The 15,268-nt window shown below is 38.6% G+C and overlaps 1 protein-coding gene across 1 annotated transcript; it reads right to left on the reverse strand.

Annotated features, from left to right (window-relative positions):
* Positions 1–319: 319 nt before the first annotated feature.
* Positions 320–3,888, reverse strand: LOC107759642 (UDP-D-apiose/UDP-D-xylose synthase 2). Its single transcript, XM_016577626.2, has 9 exons — positions 3,426–3,888; positions 2,647–2,739; positions 2,413–2,520; positions 1,740–1,854; positions 1,523–1,656; positions 1,327–1,428; positions 1,155–1,247; positions 895–1,030; positions 320–812 (listed from the first exon to the last, which is right to left on the reverse strand). Exons 1-9 carry the CDS (start codon positions 3,690–3,692, stop codon positions 700–702), a joined length of 1,161 nt encoding a protein of 386 aa, XP_016433112.1. The 5' UTR covers positions 3,693–3,888; the 3' UTR covers positions 320–699.
* Positions 3,889–15,268: the final 11,380 nt, after the last annotated feature.

The following is a 15,268-nucleotide window of genomic DNA, read 5'->3' on the forward strand; positions in this document are numbered from 1 at the left end:
TTAATATTTTTAATAATTATACTATATGAGTAAAAATAATTAAAAGCTTGAGATTTGGTTAATGGCAACGCATTTGCGATATTATTTTTCATATCCTTTCACTAATCCCATGCATAACATTCCAAGAATACCAAGGATACTTGATATCATAATCTCTATCGTCCATTTAGCGAAAATGATCTAAAGTCGTTTATTGCTTGAACCGTTAGGAGCTTTCTACCATTTATGTGTTGCTTTCAAAAGTACTGTATGGCATTATAGCTAAGATATTCAGTTTCTAACAAATGTTCTTAGCAATAGGAGAAGGGACATCCAATGAACAAATAGCAATAAATTGGAAAATTTTATAGCCCCAACAGCAGGTCGATCAAAATGATACAAGATGCTTCCATACACAGGAAAAAATAATATATGAATTAGCAACAATTATTAAAAGAACAGGACAGCTTTTCCTTCGTCTAATACCCAATAACTGTCGTAGACAAGGCTCTAGCGGCATACACCAACCTATGACACAATTTTGTAATGAATCTGATGTCACAAATTAGAATACATGATTGCTTACAGAAGAGAGGTACTTTAGATGTTGCAACACGTGAATAACGAAAAAATTACGTGTATGAGAGACAAACTATGTAGATTTTTACTGAGGAGAATCGTATGAAGAAAACGAAAGACCTGCCAACGAGTAGCAAACCATCAATTGGCAGTTGTTTTAGACATGGCCTGCTTGACAGCCTCAGCATATGTCCTGTGTTGGTATGTGAGCGTGGATTCAAGCAAGTCCCATAGGGAAGTCTTCGGGTTCCAACCTGGTCATCACATTTAACAGTCAGATTATTCTTGAGCTTTACAAGTATTAAATTGTCAGTGGGCGAAGAAACAGATCAATACCAAGCTGCCTGTTGATTATGGTCATGTCTGGGATTCTCTTGTCACTGTCATCATACCCCTCACCATAAAATTCTTTAGAACTTACATCAATGGTGGGTGTTTCAATAGAAGACTCTCCACTCACATTTGAGTAGACCTGGTATTATTCAGAGAAAGAGCTGAGAAAAATCAGCATGATTTGGACAATATGCTGCATTTAGGACCAGAGTAGTTGCCACCACAAGAGGGTAGCGAAAAGACAAAATGAACATTTAATTCACCTGAGTCATCATTTCAGCCAGCTGCCTGACTGTAACTTCATTGTTCGGATTACCAACGTTAAAGATATGACCATTGGCCCTTGCAGGATTTTCCTGAGGAGATATACTTGAATCAATATAGATCGTAATGTATTTCAATAAACAAAAGAAAGGGTAAGGAGGTCAAACTCACGATCATTAGAAGAACAGCTTCAATAGCATCTTTTATATAAATGAACGTCCTTTGTGATTCTCCCCCATCCACAAGTTTCAAAGGTTCACGTCTTAAAAGGTTCTGAGAATAGGAAACATGAGATGATGGAATCATAAGACTAACAAATGAACATCAGATACAGGATAAAAGCCAACCAAAAGGGAAGTATACATACGTTACTAAAGCAAGCCAATACTCTTGGAACACCTTCACTAGGACCATCAATGCCAGGAATGAAATCCATCCTAGGACCAATCCAGTTAAAGGGCCTCACAATGGTGAACTCTAAGCCATTTTCAGCACCCTCAGCTGTAAATATAACACATGAGATACATATATATGATAAGGGATTCAACTATGAAACAGCCACATCAATGCATAATGTTACATACCATAGACCAGCCTCTCAATCAATTGCTTTGCACATGCGTAGGACCATCTCTGCTTCTCAATTGATCCAAATATGCAAGGGGACGTATCTTCCTTAAGCACAAAGTAGGCAGGATCCTAGAAAACGCCAAAGAGTTAGAACATTTCCACAACAAACAATGGAAAAGAAAATGGTAAATAATGCCAATTCTCAACGTTTCCTAAATTATGATTCAAATTAAGAGGTAACTAATGTAACTTCAAAGGATAAAAAGCAAAAGACTACTTCAATTATATAAAGTCAGACGTGCTAAACTGGATAAAGTTGGCTAGCTTCATCTTGCTTAGACTAGACTTCAACTCGGGTTGCCGAAGGAGAAGAAAGGAAGACATAGAAACAAAAGCAACAAGGTAAATGTTTAGAACATGTTAGGATATCTACAGGTTTCCATCTAAATTGAAACATGTTTACCAGAAAAGAAGAATCACATAAAGTAAATTTAACATTATTTATATCTTACAGCATTATTTGCAATATTAAGACCATATTCAGCATACACAAATATTTGATATTTTAAGGATATAGCATGAACTTTCATGATATGACACGTGAAACACAAAGAAAATAACAGATCAAGGTTTTGCACCAGTTTTGCATTAAACTGAAAATACAACACAGAGAAAGCAAAGTCTCACCTGCCGCAATGGGCTGTCTTTGGGCAAAAATGCACCTATGGTTTTCCCATAAACTTCACAAGTTGAAAAGTGAATGAGACGCTTTCCATTTTCTGAGCAGTACTTAACCTGCATTAATCAATTCACATCAACTTCAACTGAAAAAGTGAAATCTTTTCCAACAATTGACAACCATCAAAATCTAAACTATCAATTTCATCGACCAATATAAAGTTAATAATCCAGGATTAATACCACAGGTAGAGCATCAATGAAATTGCTGTAAATTGTGTCAAGTGGTCGAGTGTTGTAATCTGCTGGAGTACAGATCGCAGCAAGATTTATGGTCTACAGCACACGAAAAAACAAAAAGTCAGCAATAGTGAAAGACTTGCACGGATCAATATTAAAATTCCAGGGAAAAGCATCTGAAAACGTACAGATGCATGAATTAACCAAAACCCACATAAAATTAGACAAAGCTATTAAATTAAATAGTCCAAATAAATAAATAAACACTACATTAGGTACACAAAAAACCAAAAGACTGCTACGTTTTAGGAATCCCTGGATATTCTCTCTAGAACATCACAATAGTCAGAGGCGGGTCCATAATGTAACCTATGGGTCACGGACCCAAATAGCTTAGTAGCTTTTCCTTGGACTCTATAAACATATTAAGAAATCTACTAAATATTTATAAATATTTGACTGTGACAAATTATAATTGTATATTAACAAAATCTCAAATCCTGAATCCGCCTACGTGACAAAAAGGATCAAGCTCAGATCCAAGAGTAATCTCGAATCCACAATATAAATCCATAAAAAATGCGTAATAAAATTGGAAATTCCGAATACCTATAATAAGAAGTTAAAAAGACATCATAATGACGCAACAACCAAAAAGAGAGATAATGAGATCAACTCATAGTGGCAATTTCGCAATAAAACGGAAAACCTGATCCTAATGTTCAAATAAGGCAAAATAACCAAGCACAAATGAACACTATGAGAAAATGCGTGATAATTACCAGATCTGCCATCTTGATGAGACCTTCAAGGCGAGAATCATTCTTAATATTGATTCGATGGAACTGAATACGATCGGCCCAAGGAAGAGTTGCCGGTTCAAGCAAATGCTTAATTTTGTCACTGTAAACGTCGACGGCGAGTACCTTGTGAGGAGTCTCCGACATGAGTTTCTCGCATAAGTGGGACCCAATAAATCCACCGGCACCAATCATACATATTGAAATTGGCTTTATTGGATTACCGTCCAGATCTACTCTCCCTGCCATTTTTGAAAAACGTCACTTTCTCTCTGTATAATTTTTGGAAGTTATTCTTTGATTGTTCTTTCAGTTTCTCTCTCTGTATTGACGTGAATGGATATGGAGGATTGGGGGAAAATGAATGGGTTTTTTGACGGTGAAGAAGAAAGGTTATACATATTTAAAGCAAGAAAAAGGAGGGAGGAGAGCTTTCTCAAAGTCTGTGGCTGTGGCCCGACTGTATTCATTTTTCTAAAGAGTGTTATTTCTACGCTCGAGAGCATCACGTTTATTCTACGCGCTACCCGATTGGGAAATGTTAGTTAAATGGAGAGTTACGAGTTTGAATTGTAAATTTTGTCTATAATAAAAAAAAATTCCTGTCATTAAAAATTTAGTATACTACACTAAATAGGAAGAGAAATGAAAAAATGGAAGTAGCAATTGAAGTTCACCCTATGGAACAAATGGTGTCTAGTTTATAAAAGGAAAACAGTAGTAATAGCCTGTTTGGCCAAGCTTCTCGGGACAAAAAAAATATTTTTTTTCCCAAAAATACTTTTTTTTTCCTAATTTGAGGTGTTTGGCCAAGCTTATTTGGGAAAAAAGTACTTTTGGGAAGAAGCAGAAGCAGTTTTAGAGAAGCAGAAAAAAGTAGCTTCTTTCCAAAAGTAGAAGCAGAAGCAGTTTTGGCTTTTCTTCTTACCTAAAATACTCTTAACAAAATATATTATATAGCCAAATAAACCCTTAAACCTAATACTTAGGATATTAATTTATAAATATTTCTTCTTATTTTTAGGAAACTTTCTAATATATAGTGACTTTAGGGGTGAATGATTTTATATTTGTTGAAGGAATTTTAATATATTTAACTTATAAGAATTAAGTACTTTTTAATTTTATTTTCATATTTTACTTAAATAAAATATTTTTTTTAATTATTGCATGTAATAACAAAATTTTGATATTATTTATTTACTTATAATATTAATTATTAAGTAAATCTATTTAGGTCCTTATTCGTAATTTGACACTTAAAAGCACTTTCTAAAAAGTTTGGCCAAACACAAATTATTTCTCAAAAGTGCTTTTTAGACTGATTAGCCAAACACAAACTAATTCTCTCCAAGTGTACTTTTTTCAAAAACACTTCTCAAAATAAGCTGATTTCTCCAACTTGGCCAAACAGGCTATAAGTAGTAATCTTGCGAGGAGAATGTCAAGCAGGGAGAGGTAGCAAGATATATGGTTCTGAAGGCGAGGATGTTGAGCATATTATTTTTAGATGTTTTCGTTCTTGGTTAGTGTGAAAACTAAGCCCTATAAATTGACCAGACTTGAAAAACATTAATGATTTGTTAGTTTGATGGATTGGTTTCTAGTACTAGGCAGTATCCTGAGTCGATAGAGTTACTCTTTCCGGTCCAAAATAAGTGGCCTTTTTTTCATGGTCCAAAAAGAATGAATTAATTATTATTCTTTACATTGCTCTTGGAGTAAATAATGTTAGAGTATGTGTTTATGTGAAGAGATAGTAAAGGTTAATTTGGTCAATTTCATTACTAATTAATATTAAAAATAGATTTCTTAATCTGTGTGAAAACAACTAAAAATCACTTATTTTGGACCGAAGGGAGTATTAAATTTAAGTGTTAATATTATGTGACATGTATGAAAAACAAGTTAAACATGGTATTTTAATAATGATAGGTTTGAACCGACCGATATCATTTTTAAGTTACTGTGAACACCTAATTTTTGACAACATTTAATTTTTTATCACTTCTTTTATGTAAATATTTTAGGGGGGTTTAACCTACTATTATTTTAGCTTTATTACACTTTTTATTATAGGATAAAAATACAAAAAAAAAAGGTGAATTATCACTATTAATATTTTTTTTATTATTTTTTGTTTTTTTTTATAAAAAAAATCCGAAAATATTATTTTTAAAAAAAAAAAAAATTTCGGGAATGATTTAAAAAAAAGAAAAAGGGAAGTATTGAATAAAAAAAAATATAAAAGTAAAAATAGGTAGAATTCTCTTTTTTTTTTAAAAGTAAAAGAATGTAGAAAGTTAAAAAAAATAAAAGGTTTTGTGGAAATTTTGAAAAATTAAAAAGTAAAAGAAGGTTGGAATTAAAAAATAAATATAAAAGGTATCTGAAAATTTAAAAAATTTAAAGTAAATGAAAGTAGCATTTTTAAAAGAAAAAGGAAAAGAAAGTGGTTTGTTTTTTTAAAAGAAAAGTTAAATAAAGTGAGATTCTCTTTTAAAAAAATAAAAAGTGGGATTTTAAATAAGATAAAAGTAATTAAAGTTGAAATTTTAAAATAAAAGTAAATAAAGGTGTGATTTCTTTTTCTAAAAAAATAAAAGCAATTTGTAAGTGGGATTTCTTTTAATTAAAAAATAAACAAATAATAAAAAAACAAATCTGAAAAATTTCAAAAAATTTGCTATAAATAGAAGAGAAAATTTAGGAAGAAGGGGGTTGAAAAAAGAGGAAAAAAATAGAGGAGAAGAAAAAAAGAAGGGGGCGGAGAGAGCAGTATACACTCGATATACACTCTTGATACACTGGATATACGAAAAATTCATTTTGCAAGAGTTTTGGGAGTTGAAAAAGAATAGCTACTGTTTCATTGCCTCGCTTAGGATCTGAAATAACTAGAACCTTTCTTCCTTTTACTTCTGCTCTATACTTGGAGTCGTTTATAGGTTTGGATCTGTTTGTTTGAATCAAAATTCAATACCAGTTGGTTTGGTCAAGGTTGTATTTGGGTGTTCTTTTTTTTGGTTTCTACTGGGTTCATACTATTCCTGGTTTGGTCGAGTTAAGCTCTGGGCTGTTGTTGATTTCTGCCCGTTACTGCTGCTTGTTGATTGTTGAATACTAGTTGATTACTTGCTGCTGACCTCTCCTTTTCTATTTGATTCGATTTCCAGGTACACATCTTAGACTGCTTCAATGTATTGTCTCCTGTCGGAATAGCGAAAATGAAACTGAAGTTTTCTGCCGTAGATCTGTTGTCCTCATAGTTTCATTATGTTTTTATATAACTTATGTAGTTTGGTTTGTTGTATGCTGTAATTAATTGGAGTGTATAACTGGACTGATTAAGTTGAATTATGTAGGCTGCTGGACTGTTGATTTATGGTTATTCTAGCTTTAGACTTAGTATGGTTAGTATTTATTTAGTTGAGCATTTGGTTGTTTAAAATTTAAGAACCAAAAGCAGTTTAAAATTACAACCAAGTTGAAAGCAGGAGGCACTGACCACATCAAGTTCATTTCTAAGCCAAACGTGCTTCAGTAGTTGGAATTTTGACATAATGGTTAACATTAGTTCAGGGCTTAAACCATTTCTCATGAGTAAGTTTCTTTTATTTTGATTGGCATGTGAACTCAAATGGTCCTCCCAAATTAATATTAGTGTTTGAGTATAAGTCAGTGAAGCAATGGTCAAGTCTGTTAAGTTTTGGTCAATAAGTTGGTCAATTTGATTTAGGTAGCATAAGTTGAATCCATATGATAATCGTGTTCTCTATTTCAATAGTAGGTTCATTAATGCCAATTAGTAATATTAGTTCGGATCAACCTAAAAAAATTGGGTTTTCACGATCGTGTTTCCAGTAGCTAATACATAATTATTCTGAGTCTTAAACTAGGATTCTATGGATCACTATTTCATTAATTTCTAATAAGTAAATACGACTTCTCCTTGATTCTAATTGTTAAGCACGTTTGAATAATCTGGATAATCTCAGTGAATAAATTAGGATTTTTTTTTAAAGACAAATAAATAGAAAATCATAGTCGCTTTAGGATATCCTTGAATAAAAAATGAGATGTGCCTCGCCGAAATAAAAAAAAATACAAAATTGCGGGGCCCTCAATAAATATTTGTTTTAAAATACTTAGATTTAGGGATGGGCCATCTAGCGAATTTCACGGTCTTCCCCAAAAGATAATAACGTGCAAGTCACTTCCGGCGCGCTTTAAATAAAGTACTTTCTTAAAACTCGGGTGCACATTTATGTGACCCAAATCCAAATCTCAACGGAGTCGGAACATGTCAATAACCACGGGTGCATTGATGTGACGTGGTTCGAGATGTGTTTTCACGACGTTGCAATTCTCAAAAAAAATAAAAAAAAAAGCTGTAAAAAGTTAAAATTTGCACATAGGTTCAACATGTATTAAAATCAGATAAATAAGCCGAATATGACAGTTGAGCGACCGTGCTAGAACCACGGAACTCGGGAATGCCTAACACCTTCTTCCGGATTAACAGAATTCCTTACTCGGATTTCTGATTCGCGGACTGCTAAACAGAGTCAATCTTTTCCTCGATTCGGGATTCAACCGGTGACTTGGGACACCATAAATCTCCTAAGTGGCGACTTTAAATTAAATAATAAATCCCGTTTCGATTGTCCTTTGATTGGAAAAACTCCCTTTCCGCCCCTCTACGGGGTGTAGGTGAAAAAGGAGGTGTGACAGCTCTGGCGACTCCGCTGGGGACATAACCCAGAACCTCAGGTTCAGGGTTCAGGATTCGAGCTTAGATAAATTGTTGTATTTGGCTTTATCTGATTTTTTGTTACATGTTTGGGCCTAATGTACTAAATGCTGCTTTTACCGCTTTGATATTATCTGAACTGTATATAAACTGTGCCGAAACCCTTCTCCTCTTACCTCCGGGGATGAGCTCGCTGGTCGAGACTCCCTATTCTGTTAGTGTCATACCTTGAAATAAGAAAGAGGCCGGACAAGTTACAAAGCCGGACGATCCCGCGGGTCCCTGATACGTAGCCCCCTCCTCGACTCGAGTTGTCCGCTCGGGTACACAGTCTAGAACAAATACCCAGGTTATAAACCTAGAATAACTCAGCTTAATGCCGAATCCCTAGTAGGAACGTTCGTTTGCATCACGTGCATTTAACTTTGGAGGCTCAACACAGGGGTTGGGTCTGTCTAGGACAGGTGTACCAAAAATGAAAAGACCATCCTGATGCATCTTACTTGTGCATTCATTTGCTTCGGACTTGCATGTTGACCGACTTTTGAATATCTTTACGAGGGTTAAAGAGAGTTAATCGCTTATTTTGGAAAAAAAACAATGTCCAAATAGTGTCGAAACTCTGCCGAATTTTTGAGAAAATGAAAAAAGGAAAAAATATATATATAAAAAAATATATAGTTTTATCTACCAATGAAAAGAGTCTGGTTTTCAAAAAAGAAGTTTGTTTTATCGACCCGAACTACGCCGGTTTGATTCTCACCGGATGTGAGATACGTAGGCAACCCTCATCGTGTCCAACTTCCCCTTTTTACAAAATAGCCAAAAATGTCAAATTTTAATTGTCAACATAAATAAGTCGGATGATGCCGTTTTTGGCAAGAATAGCCGAATGTTCCCGAAAGGGACGCCGGAAGGCTGACTTTGCATAAACGGCCACTTTTAGTCATTTTTGGATTTTTGACCGGTTGACTCACCCAGCTTTAAAATCTTCGTTCCCGAAATGCTGAAAAGTCGTGTGCGGAGCCGGATCTTTATTTTAATCTGTGAAAAATTTTTAAAAAATATAGCCAATTGGTTGAGTCAAATAAATTTTATTTTTTGCTCAAATCACCTTAATAAATGTGCAGGATAAGCACGATGCAAAATGAACCTTTTTCAAAAATGACTAAAATCCCTTTCAAGTTGCGACTATGGTGGAATGATTTTGGTGGTGAAGGGCAAGATGAGGTCAAGAAATATCTAAAAGGTCTTACGGGTTTATTGGAAATCCAACCTCGGGGGGATATCATAAGAGCTTTGGTCACTTGCTAGGACCCGGCACATAATGTCTTCCACTTCTCCGATTTTGAACTCACCCCGACTTTGGAGGAAATAGCATGGTACGTCGGAAATGCTGAAGTTCCGTTGAGGCAAAAATACCTGGTTGCTCCAAGAGCTGTCTCTGTGCATCGGTTTTTAGATTCGTTAAAGATACCCAGGATGGTCCATAACCCAGATTTGGCCGCAGGGTTTTGTAATCCGCGCTTCATATACGACAGATACGGTCATGTTGGAGGATTCAACAACCCGGGTAACAAGTTATGCAGCAAAAGTAACCGTCAGAAATGGGATGAGCATATACGAGTGGCTTTTATGATAACCTTTTTGGGCCTTTTGGTATTTCCAAGGAAGGACGGAAACATTGATCTGAAAATAGTCGGGGTCGTTAGTACCTTGCTCATTCAAGCCGAAAGCACTTTTGCGCCTATGATAGTATTTGATATCTTCCGAGCTCTCATAACCTGCAAAGCCAGAGGGAACTTTTTCAAGGGGTGTAACTTGTTGCTACAAATATGGATAATTGAGCATCTCTGCCACCGTTCTCAGCTCTTGAGTTATGGTTCCTCGAAGAAAACTTGCATAGAAGAGTTCTACACAAGAATCAAGGGGGTCGTCTACCCGAGGGAGTTACGGCGTGGACGTCGTTCTTTCGGACCCTCACCGCCAACCTAATACAATGGACACTAGGATGGTTGCCCGTTGACGAGGTCATCCATATGCCGGCAGCTAGAACCCACTTTCTATTGATGGGGCTTAAGAGCATTCAGCCTTACGCGCCATATCGAGTTTTGAGACAACTCGAGAGATGCCAAACAGTGCCACAGGAGGAAGATCTTAGTGCTCAAGTAATTGAGATTAGCCCTGACGGACAGTTCCTTGAAGCAAGAGTCCATCAGATCTGGAGTGAATGCCGATATTTAAAAGCAGATACTTGTGTACGGGATCGGGCCAAAAGCTAAGTGGCACTAGGATACCTTGCTTGGTACAGGAGAGAACTTGAGCACGAAAGGCCGGCTAAAAAACCCCATCTCTAGGAGTTCGTCAAGGCGTCGCAAGAACAGTGGGATTGGTTGGTTAAAGAAGAGAGTTACATGGCAGAAATAGGCCAGCTAAAGCAACAGGTTAAAAACCTGGGATTTGAAAATAGTCTGCAAGCTGACGCCGATCAGGGAGAAAAGAACAAATTGGCCCAAGAAAATGAGGCGCTGAAAGCCCAAATCCGACAAATGCGGATAGACGCTGACAACCAACAAAGGAGTCGATCGGATGAGCGATTAATAAAAGGGTTGAAAAAAGAAATCAGTGAATGCCGAAATGATTTGAAGCAATCCGAGGGTACCATAGCACAACTCCAGGCGCAATGGGCAAGAAGAACTAAAGAGCGCACACAGTACTTACAGCAGGCGAGGAAGGATTATGAAAAGATCATTGTCAGTCTAAAAAGAGAGGTAACCACCCTAGAGAGCAAGGCGGATAAACAAGCCAAGGCTTTTGAAACCGAAAGTAAACACTGCTATAATCTAATGGCCTCGATGGAAGATGAAATACAGCAGTTACAGAAACAACATCTGCATGACTCTCGGCTTTTGAAGGTTAGAGAGGATCAGGTAGAACGCCTACTCCTGGAGAAAGACCGAACCAGGGACAAGATTCTGACTATTGCTCACGCCATTACCAGGAAATGCTGGGTGTGTGAAAACATGACCCGCACTACTTTCTTCTCGGCGGTGATGATATTTGTGAAGCAAATCATGCATGAATTGGAACAGCTGGAAAGGAACCTCACCCCTAAACCCGCGGCGAGGCCGAATGACGCCCTGCGGGCACCCAAATTTAAAACTTTAATGTGTTCATAGTTTGAATCTACATTTTTCTTTCTTTCCTAGAGTCTGTTGTCAGTTAAAGTCTGTCTTTCTTTCGCGTCAGAGTCTGTCAGTAGTTATCGAGTTCGTATTTGGTTTGGTTTCGAGTCTGTTATTTTTCTTTCCAAAAAGTGTCTGGTTTGTAATAGAATATTTATTAATGAAAAATCGAAAATTTCCAAAAAAATTATCTCTTTGCTTTTCTCACTTGTAGGGCAGAACTACGCCCGGTCTGATTCATGCGGGGACATGATACGTAGGCAATCTCTATAGGATTCGACCACCACTAAAAAGAAAAAGAAGGGAAAATGAAAATGAATAAAGAAGGATAGAATATAGGAAGCTTAAAAAAAGGGGCACAATTATGAGAGGCTGGAATGACGCATGCAACCGAAGCAAATGCATGATAGAAACGGTTAATTGCCTAGATGCCTTGCATCCCAACGTGTAATTGCATATCTGTTAAACTCTGAAAGCTAACAAGTTTGTTGATTTTCAGAGAATTCAAGCAGTTAGTTTATTTAGAGGATACTGACACATTACCATTACCAAACCAGATCGAAGGGACCAATACCGGAAATCATGTCTATTCTAGATGTCGACACTAGTGTTGAAGTAGAAGAGTTGTACGTCTACAAAATGAAAGAGGAGATGCTCAAGCTCAAGCAACAGATGGCCGAAATGTACCAGGCCTGGTCCAAAGGGAAATCACCGTCGGCTTACCCTGCCAACCCGGCTCTTACCCCACCATTAGCTCAGTCTCAGGATCCGCCCGCCACCGATCCAGGTTTTCCCATTTATCAGCACTACCATGGCACTACTTCTCATACGCCACAAGCTCCACCACCAAAATCAGTCTCATACCCTCCTCCGCCAATCACCCCTGTCTTTGTGACATCTCCACCAACTGCACTCCATAAATCCCCGAGTGAACCTTTGTTTCAAGCACAGGACAACCAGTATTATCCCCCGGAGCTTACCTTCAAAGCGCCTGGAGCTTACCCACATGATGCACATTCTGACATACCGAAGAAAGCAGAAACCCCGGCCAGAAATCCTGAACAGGAAGAGATGTTCAGAAAAATGAAAAGCATAGAGCAATCCTTCAGGGATATGAGAGGGCTAGGAGGTCAGGTAAGCATGGCTTACAAAGATCTGTGTTTATTCCCGAATGTACAACTACCAGCAGGGTTCAAAATGCCAAAGTTCGACTTGTACAACGGACACGGCGATCCGGTGGCTCATCTGAGAGGTTTTTGTAGCAAGATGAGGGGAGCGGGCGGAAGAGATGAACTACTGATGGCGTATTTCAGCCAAAGTTTGAGTGGATCGGTGCTAGAATGGTACACCAGGCAAGATCATAACAGGTGGTACACATGGGATGATTTGGCCCAAGCATTCGCTTGTCACTTTCAATATAATCTTGAGATCATTCCGGACCGACTGTCCCTGACCAAACTGGAAAAGAAGCACAGTAAAAGCTTTAGAGAGTATGGTTTCCGGTGGAGGGAGCAAGCAGCAAGGGTAGATCCCCCAATGAAAGAGAGCGAGATGGTCGATTACTTTTTGCAGGCTCTGGAGCCGGCTTACTTTGGTCATTTGGTGTCCGAAATTGGCAAATCTTTTAATGAGGTTGTGAAAATGGGAGGCATGGTCGAGGAGGGGCTTAAGTCCAACAAAATCATGAGTTATTCAGCGATCAAGGCAACCACTCAGGCCATCCAAAGCGACACTGGGGGTGTACTTGGGAAGAAGAAGAAAGAAGATGTTACGACTGTTGAGTCCGGAGCCTGGTTTGGATCTAGAGGCCCGTTACCCTACTATAGCCAACCACGACCCTACCACCAAAATTACCCCCACATTCCTCCACAACATTACTATCCACTGCCAGATCCCCATTTTTCCGTCCATCATGCACAAACCTATACCCAAACTCCGGCACATGCGCCATGGCGTACGCCGGCTCCACAAAATCCATACACAGCTCCACAAAACACATATCCACCCCCACGGGCCTACAAAAATCCCCCCGGGATAGGTTTTCGACCAAACCCAGCCCTCAAGAATGAGAGGTCACAGAAGCAAAAGACTTCCACTCCACTAGGGGAATCATATACCAGTCTTTTCCACAGATTAAGGCAGTTGGGCATGTTAAGTCCAGTTGAGCCCAAAATGCCAAATCCTCCTCCTAGAAATCTTGACCATTCGGTGAGTTGTGAGTACTGTTCAGGGGCCCCAGGGCATGATACAAAGAAATGTCGGAAGCTGAAAACAGCTGTGCAAGAGCTTATCGATACTCATCGGATCGAGGTTCAAGCACCAGAAGCACCAAATATTAATCAGAATCCACTGCCAACTCACCATGAGACACACATGATTGAGTTGATACACAAAGAGGGGAGCCCAGGAAGCCCTCACAGACGGTAATGATGATCCGTTCCAGCGAAACCAGCTCAAAGGAAAAAGTAACCAGTAGGAAGTCCGTGGTCCAGTTGAGAGGGGTAGAGGATAAGACAGTTGTGGTAGCCGAGAGAGGGTCGTCAAACATTGTTGCAGTGAAACCAGAGAAAGATAAAATGGTAGTGCCAGGGGTTGCAAGTAAATCTGTTGTGGTTGTGAAGGGTGCTCGCACAGAGCCTGTCATTATAAAACCGGTAACTCAGCTTCTAGTGATCAACAACAAAGCTGTTCCTTGGAATTATGAACGAGTGACGGTGATATACAAAGGGAAAGAAGTCAAAGGAGAAGTGTGTGAAGCCCAAGGTCTAACTCGTTCGGGGAGGTGTTTTGCTCCTGCAGAGTTAAGAAGGGCCAATCCAATAGCAACAAAGAATTCAGTTATCGAGGAAGAGGCGGAAGAATTCTTAAAGAAAATGAAGGCGCAAGATTACTCCATTGTGGAGCAGTTGAGGAAGACCCCGACACAGATCTCATTGTTATCCTTGTTGATCCATTCAGATGAGCATCGCCAGGTATTGATGAAAATTCTGAACGAAGCCCATATTCCGGATAAGATCTCTGTGAACCAATGAGAAAATAGCAAACAAGATTTTTGAGGTCAACAGGGTCACTTTTTCAGACGATGAGTTGCCCGTGGAGGGTACAGAACATAATAGGGCCCTCTATTTGACTGTGAAGTGTGGAGACTCGGTAGTCACTCGAGTACTGATTGATAATGACTCCAGTACCAATATCTGTCCGTTGACCACCTTGAACAAACTGAAGGTCGATGGTGACAGAATTCACAAGAACAACATCTATGTTCGAGGGTTTAATGGTGGTGGTACAGACACAGTGGGTGACATCGTACTTGAATTAACAATTGGTCCGGTCGAGTTCACCATAGAGTTTCAAGTGCTGGACGTGGCAGTGTCATATAATCTTTTGTTGGGGCGACCCTGGATCCACGCCACCAAAGCAGTGCCTTCTACATTACATCAGATGATCAAGTTCGAGTGGGATAGGCAAGAGATCGTAGTACATGGGGAAGACAATACAAGCGTCATAAGTGATGCCATCGTACCCTTCATAGAGACTGACGATGACAAGGGGCCGTGGGTCTACCAGGTTTTCGATACGGTTTCAGTGGACAAAATTCCCGAGGGTGAAAGTATCCCACTTCATAAAATAGCAGCTGCAACTGTCATGGTAGCCTCAGAGATGTTGAAAAACGGGTTTGTGCCAGGCAAAGGTTTAGGGGCTGATCTTCAGGGTATTGTTCAACCGGTTTCTTTGCCCAAAAATCTGGATACCTTTGGGCTAGGGTTCAAGCCTACCGTGGCGGATGTGAGACGAGCCCGCAAGTTGAAGAAAAGAGTCTCGGTCCTTCCCAAGCCAATCCCACGCCTGTCCAGATCTTTTGTTAGGCCAAACATCAAAAAGCAATT

This window comes from Nicotiana tabacum, chromosome 18 (assembly GCF_000715075.1).
Source record: "Nicotiana tabacum cultivar K326 chromosome 18, ASM71507v2, whole genome shotgun sequence".
Classification (NCBI taxonomy): domain Eukaryota; kingdom Viridiplantae; phylum Streptophyta; class Magnoliopsida; order Solanales; family Solanaceae; genus Nicotiana; species Nicotiana tabacum.